This window comes from Agelaius tricolor, unplaced genomic scaffold (assembly GCF_023055355.1).
Source record: "Agelaius tricolor isolate 1412-34295 unplaced genomic scaffold, bAgeTri1.0.p SCAF_6, whole genome shotgun sequence".
NCBI lineage: Eukaryota > Metazoa > Chordata > Aves > Passeriformes > Icteridae > Agelaius > Agelaius tricolor.
In genome coordinates, this window is record NW_027269266.1 from 20,559,828 (window position 1) to 20,576,545 (window position 16,718).

At 37.9% G+C, this 16,718-nt stretch overlaps 1 protein-coding gene across 7 annotated transcripts in view; it reads left to right on the forward strand.

Moving 5' to 3' along the window:
• Positions 1-16,718, forward strand: part of CDK14 (cyclin dependent kinase 14) — a 346,858-nt gene that overhangs the window by 130,374 nt on the left and 199,766 nt on the right. For all 7 annotated transcript variants that reach the window (XM_071428970.1, XM_071428969.1, XM_071428973.1 and 4 more), the window contains one exon: positions 2,355-2,449. In XM_071428970.1, coding sequence (XP_071285071.1) covers positions 2,355-2,449 — 95 coding nt within the window. The remainder of the gene's footprint in view (positions 1-2,354; positions 2,450-16,718) is intronic.

Genomic DNA, 16,718 nt, shown 5'->3' on the forward strand with positions numbered 1-16,718 from the left:
GTAGGGTAATTCTCTTACTTTCACCAGTTATATTTGTTTTCTCACAATATCAATTCATAGTGTAATTGGTTATTTCTGCAGTGTAAAATTCATGCAATTAAGATGATTTTGCTCTCTGTGCTATATTACCTACTTGGACTATTCACTTGGACTAATAGAGAAGACACAAATTTCACCCTGCAGGTGAAATTTGTAATATATGGCAGATGCTGATTACTGAGGCTGTAAAAGGGGAGAACTGGATATTTGAGAAGATAAATAAGAGTGGGGGAGGGGACTGAAGGGAAAAGACAGTATTTGCCAAGACCTTGAGGTAAGCTGCTTTCAATGTGCTGTTTAAGCTTTAATGACCCTTATAGAGATTCTAGCAACAAAGTAATGGCCAACCAGAGGAATTAAAGGCCTCAGGTGATGATCTGAACAGCAAAAGCTGACAGAGGCCATAAATACTATTAGAGTTTGACACAGGCTCTGCTAGGAGGAAGTTTTTTTCACAGTGTCTGTGAATGTGTGGTTGTTTAATAAAGTTTGAGGAAAGAGCTGGTGAAAACCTCAGTTACTTCGGGTGAAATCTTCTTATGGTTTCCCCAGGTTACAAGTTCTTGTTCCTCTTAGAAGGTACCTTTCAGAACAGTTGTTCTTTCTTTTTTTGTGTCTCCACACCTTTTCCCAGTAGCAATTTCTCATCATTGTCTTTAAAAAAACCCCAACATATCCAACTCTCTCTGAGCTTTAGTTCCAAGTTGTCCAAGTTCTAAGATGGGCATCCCTTGGAAATTGCTCACGGCTCTTCTTTTCTGAAAAAGGCCTCTATTTAATTTGTGGGATATTAGCAGTTTCTAGACATGCACTGATCAAATGTCTAAAATTCTTATTTGTAATTACAGTAGCTGTTTTACAGCTCAGTGGCAACAAAATCAGAGCACAGGAAAGACTCCTCTGTGCTGGCTCTCTAAATAGCATGAGCTTTGGAGTGCAGGCTAAAGCAAACTCTTTTGAAATTTTTCTTGTCACCTCTTCATTCAGGTTGTAGGGTTGCCTCATTCTTGGTCATAGAGCTTCCTTGCAGGTTTACAGTCCTGTCTTCATCATGTCTGTGATGATACTCACTTTGAAGCAGCTTTGTGGTATTTTCCCCTTTGCTGTCTGCCTTCTGCATAGGATGAATCCCAGAGTTTGATGCTAAGGATACTTGTGGAGGAACACTGATGCAGCCAGATGCCATGTTGCTTTTGTGTTGCTTCCTAGAGTGATTAACTTGTCAGATTGATCTCCTAAAGACCAGAATGAGAGATGATATGTACTTATCTTAATTCAAAGCCAGATGCCCCCTGGAGTTACCTCAGCCTGATAGAAAACCCTGAATAGGACAGCAAGGGGTAACAGTGCTGTGGAAGCACTGGAGTTTCCTTTCAGCAGAGTAAAGGATTGAGACACACATTTGGCCTTTCATTTTTTTTCTTTGACAAAAGTAGAAGGGTGAGAGAAGAAAGTTCCACATTATTCAGTTTAGAAATGTGCCACTCATTTGCATGTCTTTGTATCTATTATTTACTTGCTAGGGTGACTGATAGTCCTGCTCAGATGTATGCATGAGATGACAAGGCACCGACAACAGAACGACGTTGGTAACAACACATGGCTTGTCAGCATATATTGCTAAAATATGCCACATCTTGTGGAACATTAAATATGTAATATGGAATGAACATTAAATATGTATTAGGTTGTAAAAAAAATTAGTGAAGGAGATTACCTGAAAGTTCACTAGATAAGTCTTTGTCTTTTCTGAAAACATGAGCTAGTACCTTTAAAAAATATAGTGAGAAAGTACAATGTCTTTATTCTCAGGGGCTAATACAAATGATTCATTATATCTGTTATATTTGAGAGAAAGGAATATTAAAAACTCTTTTCTTAGGATAGACACTGCACTTAATTTAGACAGCAACTCTGTTGTGTTGGATAGGAAAGATTATGCTTTGAAAAGACATGCTGGAATTTGTCTGAGAGGAAAAAAAGACTTTGAGTGTAGGAGTGCTCTTGGTGTCTGGTTGCTCTGACATGAGTGATTCACTTAGAGGAGGTTGTATAAAGGAAGAATCTCTTGCTCCAGCTCATTTTGGCCTCAGAGTGAGGCTGAGTTTGACCAGCAAGGTGGAGAAAAATAGCATTGAATGGGAAGGTGTGATCTTCAAAAACTGGATGTGTGAAACTCATGAACATAGAAGATACTAAAGTACAACTACTGGTTGTCAGGTTATGAAGCTCATTTAAGTCACTAAAAAAGGAGGGCAAATCAATATAAAATACCTGGATACTCTTTAAGATAACATTTATGTTTTGCTTTTCAGCTTCTCTTTTGAAAGGATTGAAACATGCAAACATTGTGCTGCTTCATGACATCATTCACACCAAGGAGACCTTGACACTTGTGTTTGAATATGTGGTGAGTAAAGTGACTGTATGTTCTAGATATGGTCCAGAATGTATTGAATTTTATGGAAGTGCTCTCTTTACCATCAGTGATCTATGAATTAGGCCAAAATAGCCCTTTATTCAGGAGAGTGATGGCTGTAAGAGATTTTGCTTTGTAGTGGAGTAGGCTAAAAGCTGGGTTTCAGATTCAGAGATGGAGTGGCTGCTAGGCTATGAAGGCCCTTAGAATGTTGAGTTGACTTTTCAAACATACTCTGCTTCCTAGTTATAATTTGTTTATTGGAGCTTTTTCTTTACTGATGTGATCAGGTAACTTTAAATAGGTGAGAATAATGTAGGGAAAAAACAGGACTGAAATGCTTAACAGGTAGCTCCTTGATGAAAAGCTTATATCAAGTTTAAATTGCCTTTTTTTTTGTGATTGGCTTGTGCCGAGTGTCTTTTTATAAGTGACATCTGTAAAAAAATGTCTGATGCATGCAATTTGGAATTTGGGATTTTTTTAGTTTTTCCATGACTAATGCTTAACCTATTAATTAAAACATCAATTTACATAGTAGACAGTGTAAGGATCTAATTGTGTCGAAAGTATTACTTTCCAAAGTACTGGCCTTGGCCTCCTAATTAATCTTTTTAGTTTTTCTAAGACAAACATATGGCATTTATGTAGAACTACTTCAGCATTTAGCTGTGGAATTATGCAATGTACTATCATAATTAACCTCCCAGTTTTCACAGATGGGTCCAAGAACATGTAATGTAAAAGGAACAAATGACTTTAGACACCGTTAGATTTTCAGTATCATATCAGTTATTGTATTATAGTCTGTAAGACACTGTTTATAAAGTACAGTGGTTGCTAGCATTACTCTAAATACAACTCTGCTTAAGACAGATGAAATTATTTTGTGTGTTTCTTGGGGGCAGGCCTTAATTTTTACATGACCATGCACACAGCATCACAGAACCCTGTCTGGAGAAGCCATTCACCTTGTGTATTTACATAAATGTGCTGCACTCTGAGGGTGAGGGCATTCAGCTGCAGCAGCCTGCTGAGCATTTGATACAGTATGTATTTTTTTACCTCAGATATTGGAACAGTAATAAAAATTTAATTCCTTTTTTTAAAATTCAGTAATTTTCCTGCTCCTGACTTACACACTGAATTAACATAGGAAAAGCCTTGATACTTAATTTTATGTAATGGTCAGTGTACACTTATTTGCATATCTTTACATGAATACATTTTGCAATCCCATTTATCAGCAGCTGTATTTAGCTGTGTTCTTCAGAACTGGTTGAGAAATTAGATGTATAGAATATGTTTCTCCCTAAAATAGGTTTCTCCCTAAAGTAGATTTGCCTATTACACTAATTTCAAATTGATGGATTTTACATTTTGCTTATTACACTGATGCAAGTTTCTGGATTTTATATCCAGTAAGGTTGTTTGGACAGGTTGTTTAAGAAAGGTTGTTTAAGACTCTGGCTCCCAGCCATGTACAGACACAGATTAAGCTTCATGCAGTGGCACATTCTTCTGGATTCACTAAGCTGTTTTTCAGCAAGGAACCAGTGCTGCTGGAGGTTGCACCTTTTGGTTCCAATGGTATTTGGTAGCTATTGAGACTGTGTGAGAATCTCATTTAGTAATGGTTTCTAGCAACTGATCCAAGTATATTTTAATGTTTAGGCTGGTAGGCAGTCTCTCAAGATGCTGCTGGGGAAGAAAGAAAGGATACTTTAGTCTCTCCAAACAGCATAAAGACTGCATAATAATGACATTGTAACATGCTCCTGTGCCTTGAGAACAGAATTTCTTTTAAAAAGTCTGTTTTCATTGTTTGGTAATGTAAAGTTATAGTCTGATCAAGCAGTGAATGCTATCTGATAATGCTTGAGAATGGCCACATAACCTGAAATGAATTCTTCTGAGTGTGCATGATACAGGTTTTAATTGCATGATTGCAAGGATCTCATTTGTTCCTTTGGTTATAAATCTTCCATTCAGTGCATGGTGTGAATGTGCAGAGGCAAAAATTACAGTTGCCCATTTAAAAGTACAAATTTTGGCTGATTGAGTATGCAATCTAGCTGTGTAATTGGTGTTACTGAGCTCTGTATCTATAATGTCTGGTTTGTTGTTATTTCAACACCTGTACATGGTTTAGCTCAATCATATGAGTAATTTGCACTGAAAGAAGTCAAAATATTCATGTGATTAAAATTACATGGTGGTGTAGGTTTTTGAATGACTGAATCCTAACCTAAAAGGAATTGAATTTGATTTATTTCATAAAGGGATATCATGGAACTGATACTATTGCCATTGATTACTACTGACCTTTTCAAACATAATAAAAGACATCTGAGTGAGTTGTCTTGACTAAATTAGGAATGAACAGTTAGTGATCCGAGAGTTCTCAGAAAATGGAAACTTTGGGTTGCTAGGTTGGAGATGATTCCTTAGGGAAAATAATATTAGTGAAATGTCTGAGGTTAACAGAGGTGTTTGGTTTCAGCATTGACCCCAAAAGAGTAGAATGAAATTTAATTTCATATAGCAGCACTTTAAATTGCAAAATGCATTATGGTAGTAAGTTAAATGCTGAAAGCAGAATAGCCTCTGAAAGGGAACATGGCAGTCATTAAAATCTCTGGGTCCCTGAAATTAGTTTTCTTTTAAATATGTATGTCTGTCAGGTGAAGACATGACAGAGTTTTTTTAACTTTAACCTTGGTGGTCTGCAAAGCCAAGAAAAGTCAGTCTTTAAAAATTCTGAATTTCTCCCGATCTTCAACTATCAGACATTCTCCATGTCAACAGTTTGGTGGTGGATGTGGAGCTGTACATTTATGTGGGAGAAAGGGAGCTTTCTCCTTTTAAATGAAAGAACTTAGTAGAAAATAGTTTAGACTACAGTACCATGTTACTAAAGCATATGTTAACTCTTACATCAGCATAATGCAAAGTGTGCTTAGAGCTCAGTTTTATCACTGGATGGCTGAGAGGCATTACTTCCTGGGGAGTTTTGAGAATTAACTGCTTGGAATTTCCTCTACAAAACCTGAATGGCTGATAGTCTTTCATACATAAATGGTAAAGAAAATTATTTCTGTATAGTTAACTGGGATGTGCTAAGCAAGACCTGAAAAAGAGATGTTGACACGCTTTGCGTCTGCTGTCTGAGACTGAAGTGACTTCCCAAAGTAAAAGGTCAGTTCAGCTTCACAGTTCAGTGGAGGTGTGTGACTGCTCACAAAGGTTTTGTTCCCTTCCTCGCCAGGCTCTGGGTAGGTGTTAGTTCAGGTGATCTTATGGGGATGGTGGCTTTAGTGCCAGTGTCACTGGTGTGGCCAGCTTTGCCCAAGGAGGTGGTGGATTTTATAGGTGACATCTCTGAAGATGGCTTCACATCTGTTTGCTCTAAAATGATCCTTAGCTGCTGCCGTTTGCTGCTTCACTTGTTTATTTAGAAGGAAGATGACTGAATTTAGAAACCTATAATTGCTAAAAGGTAATCCTAAGCAAAACGTATTTGCTACAGGCTTGGTAGAATGATAATGAGGTTTTTAGTATTATGCATAATTATGTAAGTATATTATTATCAATAAATGAACCAGCAGCTCGTCCTATTCCTAGCATGTACAAGTGAGCTTGTATAGCAATACTTTACATCATGCTTTCAATATTTATGAACTAAGTTTGCAACAAGAACACATACTTATAATTGGGAGGATGAGTAATGAGCAATATTATGTCTGCCTCAACAGTGAAAAAGCTCCAGAGTAATCTAATAATGTAATTTAAACCCAAGCATTTTCAATTGCCTTGCCTATTTTAATATTTGTGTATGTTTTTTGCTTCTAAAAATTCCTTTCCATTAAAGAAGAACATTTAATTTTCATTGCTTCATTACAGCAGCTAAAATAGGTTGTTATGCAATGAGTTTACTTAATAAAGTTATTAGTTACATTTCCCTCCCATTTCCTGTAACAAAAGAATAGGTGTGAGTTTCTCATTTTAAAGCTTATTGGAAATTGCCATGTATACTCTTTATCAGAATTAAGAATTACACGGCTGAGATTTTGAATTTGTCTTGGGACAAATTTGTCTTACACAATACTTAGAAAGCATAATGTAAGAAAATGGGCAAAGTTAATCACCTGCAAGGATCAAAAATTTTTCCATTGAAAAATTTCAATTTCTTATAGCTTTTGATAATTTGGATTGAAGACTACTATTGTTTTTCCATTTTTATTTATTTTATTAGGGAGCAAGTGTTGAAACCAAAGGTATGTGGCATTGATTGTTTGTGAAAGCAAACCAAAAAAGCCACTTTTTTTTTTTTTTAGTGGATGAGAGAGCAGGGAAAATCAGTAATGTCCCAGAGCTGCTTTGAGCTGTTCTCGCTAGGATCCTTCAGTGATGTGTAATACCTAGGGAGAAACTGGGCACAAGAAGGAAGGAGGAGTCTTCTAACCCTTGACTTAAAGCGAATCTCATTTGGAGCCTGAGTTACATTATTTTGGTGTGAGAATGAAATGATGGGTGATTTTCTTCCCCTTTGAAATCAAGGTGCCTGTCCAGCCATGGTAAGCAAGAACTGAAAGCTAGGAAAGCTCTGCACAAAGCCAGGTGCCTGCAGTCACCCTTGCCTGCTGTGAACGTGCTTGTCCTCCCTGGCAAGGAGCAGCCACTCAGGGCTCCGGCATGGGAGCAGCTGAACTTAGTAATTTCTGCTTACCTTGACCAGAGAAGGAGCTGCTCCCCTGTAGTTTAACCCTGCCTCGTGCCCCAGGCTTGCCATAAGTTGCATTGCTTAAATTGCAGTGAAAAAGATGACAGATCAAGGCTGAGGGTAAACAGAGAGAAAGGAAATCCTGTACTATTGAGAAGAGGCAGTAAGGGAATAGTGCTCTTGGGAAAAGCCTTGTTTTTCAAGTTTTAATGAGCAGATCAGAGACAGGTGCTGCTGATGTCCAAGTATAGGCTGGAAATGCAAACAAAATAGGCTTTAGGAGGGAGGGATTGAGGTGGGATTTCAGAAGGAAAGTGTTTAGTGCTTTGCTGAGAGGTAAAGATTCTGCCAGACATGGGCATTGGTAGGAAAGAAGGAATGAAAAATTTATTTAAATTTAAATAAAAATACTCCTGCTAGCTAAGAAGTTTACACATGTCTAGCAAGGACAGATGTTACTCATGCAATATTCCTGAGCACATGGTGTAACTCTTGGGGGTACTGCTGTGCAGGGCCAGGAGTTGGACTTGATGGTCCTTGTGGGTTTCTTCCAGCTCAGCCTGTTCTGTGATTCTGTGATCCTGTCTTTGCTGGATTTCAACATGTTATGTAGATTTCATATGGAGGGCACATGCTGATGAATAGGTGTATTAATAAAGTTAATCAAGATTTACAATCCAACAGGCTGGAAGGCTGTATGTATCTGAATGATCATTTTTTGTACAATTTATTAACAGTTAGTAAATATTGGTTAGATTTGTGGTGTGCTGTGCACCATTTAATAATTAGCATCTATTATTTATTCTTCTTTGTATTAAGTATTAACACTTGCATTCAATGTAAGTATTAAAAAAACCACCCCAAACACAACAAAATCAGAGCATAAGAAACATCAGGAGTTGAGCTGACAGATGAAATACTGGAAATCCCATGAGATATTCTACTTTCTGACAGGTCCCAATTAGTTTTTTCCTAAATTACAGATAAAAGTGCAAGTGTCATTGCAGTCCCTCAAAAACATATACATGTAGTAAGTTACATGTGCATAGGAGACATACCAGTGATGGCACTCTACTTGGTACAAGTAAGGCCACCATCCTAAAGGGTAAATTTGTAAACACAAGAAAGACATGAATCAGCTGGAGACCTGAGGGGGAAAAAGACAAGCGTGAGTAAACATCAAGAATAAAGCCTTCTAAGGAAAAGTCAAAGTAGGGCTCTTAAGAGTTGGGGACAAAAAAAGGATGAGACATTTACAATCTTTAAATATATCATAGAGAAAGTCAGTGACCTATTTCTATGTGAATGGTTAAGAGGATGAAAAAGAAAATCTGAAATTACAGTAAGGAAGAGAAAGATTAAACTCAAGGAATGCCCCTTTCATGCTAACAATAATAAAGCACTTCAGAAGCTACTATAGGGTGAAGGTTTGTCTAATACTTTCAGTTTTCAAAGAACAATTTCAGGCAAATAATCAACAGAATTTTATCATTGATAATAGATAGAGATAAGATTTTTAAAAGTCCTTTCTATATGTATCTTTCTGCATCATAACTTTCATCAGCAAAATAATAATACCTTTAGTCTTTCAATGAAGTTAATATGCTGTTGCTTTCCTGTGTCAGGAGCCGAAGAAAAGATATACCAGTTTATTTTACTACTTTAAACAAAGTTTTAAAAATAAAGTCTTCTGGTTTTGTGCTTTTTGTTTGTTAGTGCATGTTGGTATTTTGGTTGGGTTTTTTAGTAATTAATTATCGCTATGTTATAGATTTATAAACAGCTCTATCATCAGTAGTTCTGGTGGCATCCCACATATTCCTTATATGTTTATTTCTGTCATGAACTGGCATTTTCTAGTTCCCTCTGAGGTGAGACCTGACAACATCTCAGCTTGCACTAGAGACTGTCCTTTCTAGTTAAACTTTTTTCCTCAGGCTCTCTTTAATAATATGGGTTGCAACTCTTAATTCCTCTTAAAATGTGAAGCTCTTATTTATTCAGTGCAGATTGAAAAAACAAACAAACCACCAGTCCAGAACTTAGTGTTTGGAGAGTGATGATTACCATAATTCTAAATCTTAAAAATAGATTTTTTCCTTCCTGAATGAAGTATGAAGCTTTGTACTAATTTAGTCAGATTGATAAAAAATGTATCTATGCAATCTTTAAAAACAGAAACTTGGGCAAGCAGTTCAGGCAAAATACAAGTAGTAAAATCCTGAAGTCAGAATGAATAAATCAATAATTGCAGATATTTTTTATGTTTATAGTTTTATGATGTAAAAGATAATTAAGAAATATTAAATAGGAAGAATCAAGAACCAAGCTTGAGTAATAAACAGAGCCAGCTCTTGAAAGTTAAAAAGCCCTATTGATTGTTTCTGTTTTACTACTTTGAATAAGGAGGATCTAATCTGTGGAAGCATAATTTTTCTTTTGTGTGCCTTGCAGTCTGAACTGAGTTTTTCCCTATAAAATTTTTATTAATCTTACAATCATGCATGGACAGTTAGGATTAGGATACATGACAGGAAAAAAAATCACTCAGGGTGAAGAGAGGTCTATGTAGGGTGTGGAAGTTTCTAAAGGAAGGCTTTACACCGGTCATTTCCTGCCCTGAAGATGGTGTTTGTTTTGTTGCCCAGCACACACCACCATAGAAGGGCTCTTGTGCCAGATGAGATTTTGTGGATGCAAGTGAATTATCCATGGCCAGTGCCATGCCAATGTTAATGTGGATACTTGACTGGTGTGGCTGTACATGGATTGTCAGCCTCCCTCCCATGTATGAGTTCTGCTTGCATGGTCCTGCAGAAAGTACTCTCACCAGGAGCCTATGGGTATCTTCCATGCTCTAACCAGAAACTTTCTTGTATCTTCAAATTTTTATCATATTTATTTTTGATTGTTTGTTTGTTATATGTGCATATCGTGGTCAGTGTTGTGGAAGCTCAGTGCCATAACAAATTAGAGAAAATGCACATGCCCATCCTTGTGGGCACATGTGTTAACAGCTTGCAAAAATTGTCCCAACTCTGTTCATTTTGAGGTCTCTAAGTCCATCACAGTTTGCACAAGCTGATGATTTGGTGCTAGATTTTGATCACACTAAACAGGAATTCCTACTTATTTTTGCAATGTCATTCTTTTGTTCAGATAATCTCACTAAATTAAGTGGGTTTTGTCTCCTTAACCTGATTTACTAGGAACACAAAGCTGATAGAATTATTAAGGTGGACAGAGAATAAGGAGGAGGATAAACTGGCATCTTTAGAAAACTGTGTTTTGTTGAAGAGCTTTTAGTTCAGCAATTCTTTCCTTAGTGGTGTGCATTTCACTTGCCTGTAAGGAACCAGATTATTCTCTGTGGAATGAACAAGGGCTTTGTATCCATAAATAAATTTATCTTTTCTAGCAACAGCCAAAAATCAGACAACTGTGTATCCCTTTTCTCTCTGGGATTTTCAGATATGTTTCTATCTGTATTATGTACTCCCCCACCACCTAGTCTTCTTTTCTATATAGTATTGTTCATGTATTTTGAAGTATGCTTATCTTTGTTGACAGTGTGAGAGAAATCCAAGGCACTAAAAACATCTGTTAGCAGAATTGTTTTCATTACGAGTGTCTTGTGGGGCAGTTTTTTCTTCCTTGATTCGCTAATATAGATCTTTCCCCTGCTGCTCAGCCCAGCTGGTGCTGCTGCCTGCTGCTGTTTTGCTGGAAGTTGCTTAGGTATCACCCAGAGATAGCTTGGACGGTATTTTTTGTTAGCATGGGGGTAACACTGTGTCACCTCATAAAGGGAAAAGATTGAATTATAGAAAGCCACAGAAATACATGAAAATAAGTCTTTGACACTTTTGAAGATACCAGTGACATGAAATAAGTTTAAACTGTGGCACAGTAATCTGCAGAGTGCTTAGGCTGGAGGATACACGCCATTTAAAAGGAATTAGCTTTTTTTATTCTCCTGTCACTTTAAATATTCCTGGTGCCCATCCTTTTATTGGTAAATTATATTATCGGTTTAAGAATTTGTTGGTGACAAAAGGGGAAGTATTTTAGTTGGGAAAGCTGCTAGGGCATAAATAATGTGTGCTGTTCTTTGAACAGAGAGGAATGGCTCACAAGAGCCTGGCTGCCTCAGTGGAGCAGCACAATCTGTCTGCTGCACGACGGCATCGCCGGCAGCCAAATCCTCCCGGTTTTGTTTTAATGGGAGGGCTCTTACACATTGCTGGTTCTACATGATGGGAATGAGGCTAGAAGTGCTTCCTGTTCTATTCACAAGCCCCGGGCTCTCCGTGCATTTCAGCTTCAAAAATGACAGCTGAAACCAATTAGGCAGAATTATGGGATGCCTAAGTCACATGGAGATTTATCATGACTGAGGAAGAGGAGGGAAAGAGAATGTATTGCATGGGAAGTAGAAGCGACTAATTTACTTAGAAGAGAATGACAGTCACGTTATTATTATGGAGAAGGGTGGGCAAAGTAGAGATCCTTTCATGTCACCAGCCATACCTTGAAAGGAAACGTCCCAGCCTTTGTCTGAACACGTTTGTGTTTGGTAGCAGAGTCTGATTTCTGAGCAGGAATAGCTGAGCAAAACAGTTGATGTCAAAGTGAAGCACAGAGCATATCTCAGGACATTTCTAGTTTGTGGTTTCTCATCTATTCATAATTAGAATTCCTTCAAGAGGAGAAGGGAAGAATCGTCAACATTTGTCTTTTTTTGCATACGTTCTCTTTTCCAGACCTAGGATGTAATGTATATAAACCTTGCTTCAGCTGTATAAACATCAGCCAGAATTCTTTTCCCTTCAGCAGATGCTTATACCCAGTATGCTCACAAACATAAACTCACATGTGTCTGCTTATAAACCAGAGTCTTGCTGAAGAAAATGACCTTCATACAATTATACACTGCCCCAAGTCTAAATCAAAACCCCAATTAATTTCTTCATGTGAGTCTGGAAGACAATATTTCATAAGTAAATCATACTTTTTGTGGAGTTGTCAGGGTATGGGGAGAAAATGAGTGGAAAATATTACAGAGAGAGTCTGAGCCAAGTGTGCATTTTCTTTTTTTCTTTTTTTTTAATTCTTGTACGACTTTGTTGATTTTTGTTTAGACTATGAGCAGTTATGTTGGAAAAATAACTTAATCTCCCTGTCATGTTCAGGTACCTGTAGGAGTTGTGATACTTCTCTCTATCACTGGGAGGAAAATATTTGTGATTAATTAAAGTTTGGGTCAAAAATGTGCATTGGCTGATGTGCTTCTATATTTAGTTTGGAAACAAGACTAGGTGAACCAGTATTGCTGAGCATGGGTCTTCTATCCCCTATCCTATGAAGCACTGTGCAGTCTCTGCTCTATTTAGAAATTGTTCCATCTAGCCCAGGAAGGGTCATGGGTCTCTTAATGGAGGCCTTGTTACTGGAGATGTGCACTGAGGAAAGGGTTTGTGCTTTTATGTGCTGAGAGAAGATAATAAAAAGGCTGGACAGGGCTTTCTCAAGGAGGTGTACCTGTGTGTGCCAGTCAAGGTGCAGCCCTGGAGCAATGATCTTCTGGCACACAGTAGTGAAATACAATTATTTGAAGGAAAAAATGCCAAAGCCTGTCTCAGATTACCTATTTTTACTTTCAGCAAAAATTGCCAAGATATCTTGCCTCTATCTGGAGTACCCTTTTTAATTTTAAGTATTCAAGCTGAACAGTATGGATTTGGAATTTAGGGGATGGGTAGCCTTTGTGGTGTGGGTAGCATTGGACTATTATTTTGAAAGTTGCCCCAAATTTGGTCAAGTGATAAGCTTCAGAAAAATTATAAATTGTACTTAAGAGCTATGTCTTTGAAGATTCTTCCTCTCTTCTCAAATACTTTAGTCTCTCACTTCAGATATTGTAGCTATTCATTTCTGACAAAATGAAATTGTTACTGGGGAAGCCACTAGTGGGAGGAGAGATCGAGTCATTCACTTAAAGCATAAGAGGTTCTGCAGAAAACCACTTGTTTTGTTAGTGAAGTGGGAAAGTGAAGCTCTTGTAATTGGAGGACACCAAGATAAAGATGGCCTGGGCAATCTCCTTTTTTCATCCTTGTGGAAGTGCCTGTTGTGCAGCTCTGCAAAGGATTATGTGGTGAAGGCATGTGGTTGTTGTTGGATTTCTCTCATTTTTTGTGAATGTGGGAACCAGGAAATCTTCTGAGGTTCCTGCTCATTCAAGGTATCATTTCAAGACAAGTTAGGTAATACTGCTGTAGAGAACTGGGTTCCACCTCTGCTGTATTGGGAATTGTCATCACCAGCTGAAATTGCTGTCATTACAGATTTCTGCTATTCAGTATGAGATTCTCAGTCTTCTTTGCAAAAGCATTACACATTTACAGCTGTAACTGAAGTCAGCGTTGCAGAATATTGGAGATGAGGCTCTCAGCCAGGCATGAGAAGGACACAATGATTGGGTGGATGACTATGCTTAGATTTATTTTTAATATGTATTTAAATATTACCAATGCATTTCATATTCTTTTTCTGGCCAGTGTGCATCAAAGTCAGTAGCAACATGTCAGCTTCCCCATCTCTGTAATGAGAGCATCCAGACAGTTCCCTCTGCAATGTCCACCAGGTGTTCTCAGCTTAGGACAAACCACATTGCCCATCAGAGACAGCAAAAAGTAAGGGGGGGTGTGTGGGGGTGAAAGATGCACCTGAAGACCAGAATATCTTTCATTACCACCACAGTCAGTCAGAACAAAATAGTGCCAAATACTCTGAAAAGTCAAAACCAAAGTTCTTTGGACAGAATATCTCAGATCAGTGATTCTTAGAATTTTTTTTTTGTCTTTGCTTGAAGACCCTATCTGATAAAAGGAAATAATGCCCTATATCTCCTGCATTGCTATGAAATTATTCTTTGTAAAACATGTCAGTAGCATAGGTATAAGCAGGGTAGGAAAACCTGTGAGATTATTTCTGTCTTCAAAGTAGTAAAAAAAAACAGACTCTGCAAGCTGTTTGAGAATAGAAGAAAACCCTGTAACTGTAAAACAGCACAGCTATTTTTCAATCAAGTATCTCCTATTCTGTTCAGTGTGTATGTCTAATGCTGGGAAGGAAAAAAGGTATGAGCTTTTAGGAGTTATCATAATAGACATTTAATGGAGAAACAATGAAAAGGTAGGATAAACCCCATTAATTCTGGACTTTCCTAGCTTTTGAGTTCTTCTCTATAGAAACTTGATTTATCTATGCTTATTGTTTTTTGTGTAGCTGTTTTGAGCAGAGGAGTGCTAATTACAATATTTATATATTGTACATATAGGTGTGGGTAAGCTGGTGGAGTGTAAAGAGCAGGAACTAATGGGATTTTGAACTTAAACTAAAATATTAAATGTTCTGTCAGCATGGTATTACTTTGGTGATTTGTGTGTGTTGGGGGTTGACAGTATGGCTGATAGAGCTGTTAAAAACTAGCTTGAAGCAGAATTGGTCTAGCCAGGTCCACTTGGGATCAGAATGTGTTCAATTACTTGGAAGTCTCTGCACTCCATTCCCAGTATGCTGCAGCCCTGTGAGGTGGCCTGGCCCTCTGAGACAGTGCAGAATGGACTGTAAAGGGTGTATTGGTTGGTCTGTTTCTTCTCTTTGTTTCAGTATAGTTTTATGTTATTGCCAATATGTAATTGTATCTTGAATTTTCCTTTAGGGTATCTATTTTATTAGATCAGGGTGGTGACTGCAGCACAGACTCCAGTGTCAGAGTATGTCAGGCTGTATTGGCAGCCACTCTTCCACTTGGGAAAACATGTTGTTTTCCACCTTCAAAACAGCATGAAGAAAAAGACTCCATCTATATAGTATAAATTTCATGGAATACATTAAAAAAATGCTTTCGTCCAGCTTGCTCTCTTGTTTTTTTTTCCTAATGCTTTCCTAAACTTGTATTCGTGTTGTCTCCTTCAATGTCAGTTGTGCACACGAGCACTGGAGCAGACACTTTGGCTGCCAAAAGGGAAAACAGGTTTAGAAAGAGCTGTCTCTGCAGCACTGTCAGTTTTCCTAGCTGTACTAATGTTTAATTCAATGTGCATTCAGTCCCTACCTTGGGAAAGAGGAGCAGCTGAGGCTGTCTTTGCTTTGCTGCCACCTTCTTTTTTTTAAAGTGGGGAGCAATGTACTCCAACATTATAAGCTGCTTCCACAGTTCTTCCCATAATGTTTTGTTACATGTATGAGAAAGACTCTTAGTTTTATGAAAGCAAATTGTAGAAAGATTTGAACAGAAAATACATTCAATTTCTCTTCCCCATCGGAATGAAGGTTTGCTACAGATTCCTGTAGCGTGTGTGTAGGGAAAAAAAATAAATGCCAAAAGACTGCAGCGCAATTGACTCTGTAAGGTTTCCAGGATTCTGAGGAAGTTGCTGCTTACACTGACTTTCAGGTAGACGTGTTCAATCAGTTTTTGTAGGTTTTGGTGGTTAAACTGATGGCAGAAGGTTATATCAGGATCCCAGTTGTCTTCATCCTTCGGGTAGGAAGAATAAGCTAATGATGGATAACACAAACATGATGATCATTGATGTTTCTGTATGGAGAAAATGCATCCAAATAGTAACTGAAACATAAGCATAAGAAAATGAGGTTATCCTCACCATTTGTTACAAATATATATAGGAAATAAAAAATATGAGTTATTGCTATTCCTATAGTTGTGGCTCTGAATAAGATGAAAAGCTTTTGGTGAATAAAAATGTGCAGTTAGTGTGGGTGGACAGGTGGGGCTTCAGGAAGGGGACCTTCAGAAGGGACATTGGGTTTGTCTTTCTTTGATCTGGTTTCTGTCAGCTGACTGGTTGCAAATTGTAGAAATCAACAGAAGGTGGAGGAGGCAATAAACCTCCCACCTACCAGGTTATCTGTTGTTCACAAAGGCTGAAAGATTGAACTGAGGGCAAATAATAATTCCTTGAGCCAGCCCGTGTGAGGGAGCGTGCTGTGCTCAGGGACCACGATGGCTGTGAGGATGGGACAGTGCTTCCCTGGCCACCCTAATGGGCTTTCTAAAGTGATATTTCAGGCTTTTCCTCAAACATCTGTTGAGCACTGCAGGTGCTAGCACTATTCAAACACTGGCATGTCTCATGAATAACAGATAGCCATTAAAATGAGTGGATTCCCACAAATTTCTTATTTGACACCAGTCATCACCTGTAGTAATGGTGTTTCAGCTGATATTAAGGCAGATTCTTGTGCTGGGATTAGTACTCAGAACATGTTAGTTTATTAAAACAAATGACAAGGTTAGCTGATGACTTTAAGTATGTTTTCTTGGTGTTCATACAGTAAACAAAACAAAAATGTGTAATGTGGTGATGTGTACTGAAGGTTGGCTTGTCCATGGTTTATTGATGCAGTCCCAGAAAGCTTCATTACCACCACAGTCAGTCAAAACACAGAAGACAAAATAGTGCCAAATACTATGAATGAAGTAGAGCATGGAAGAGGAGAATGGGA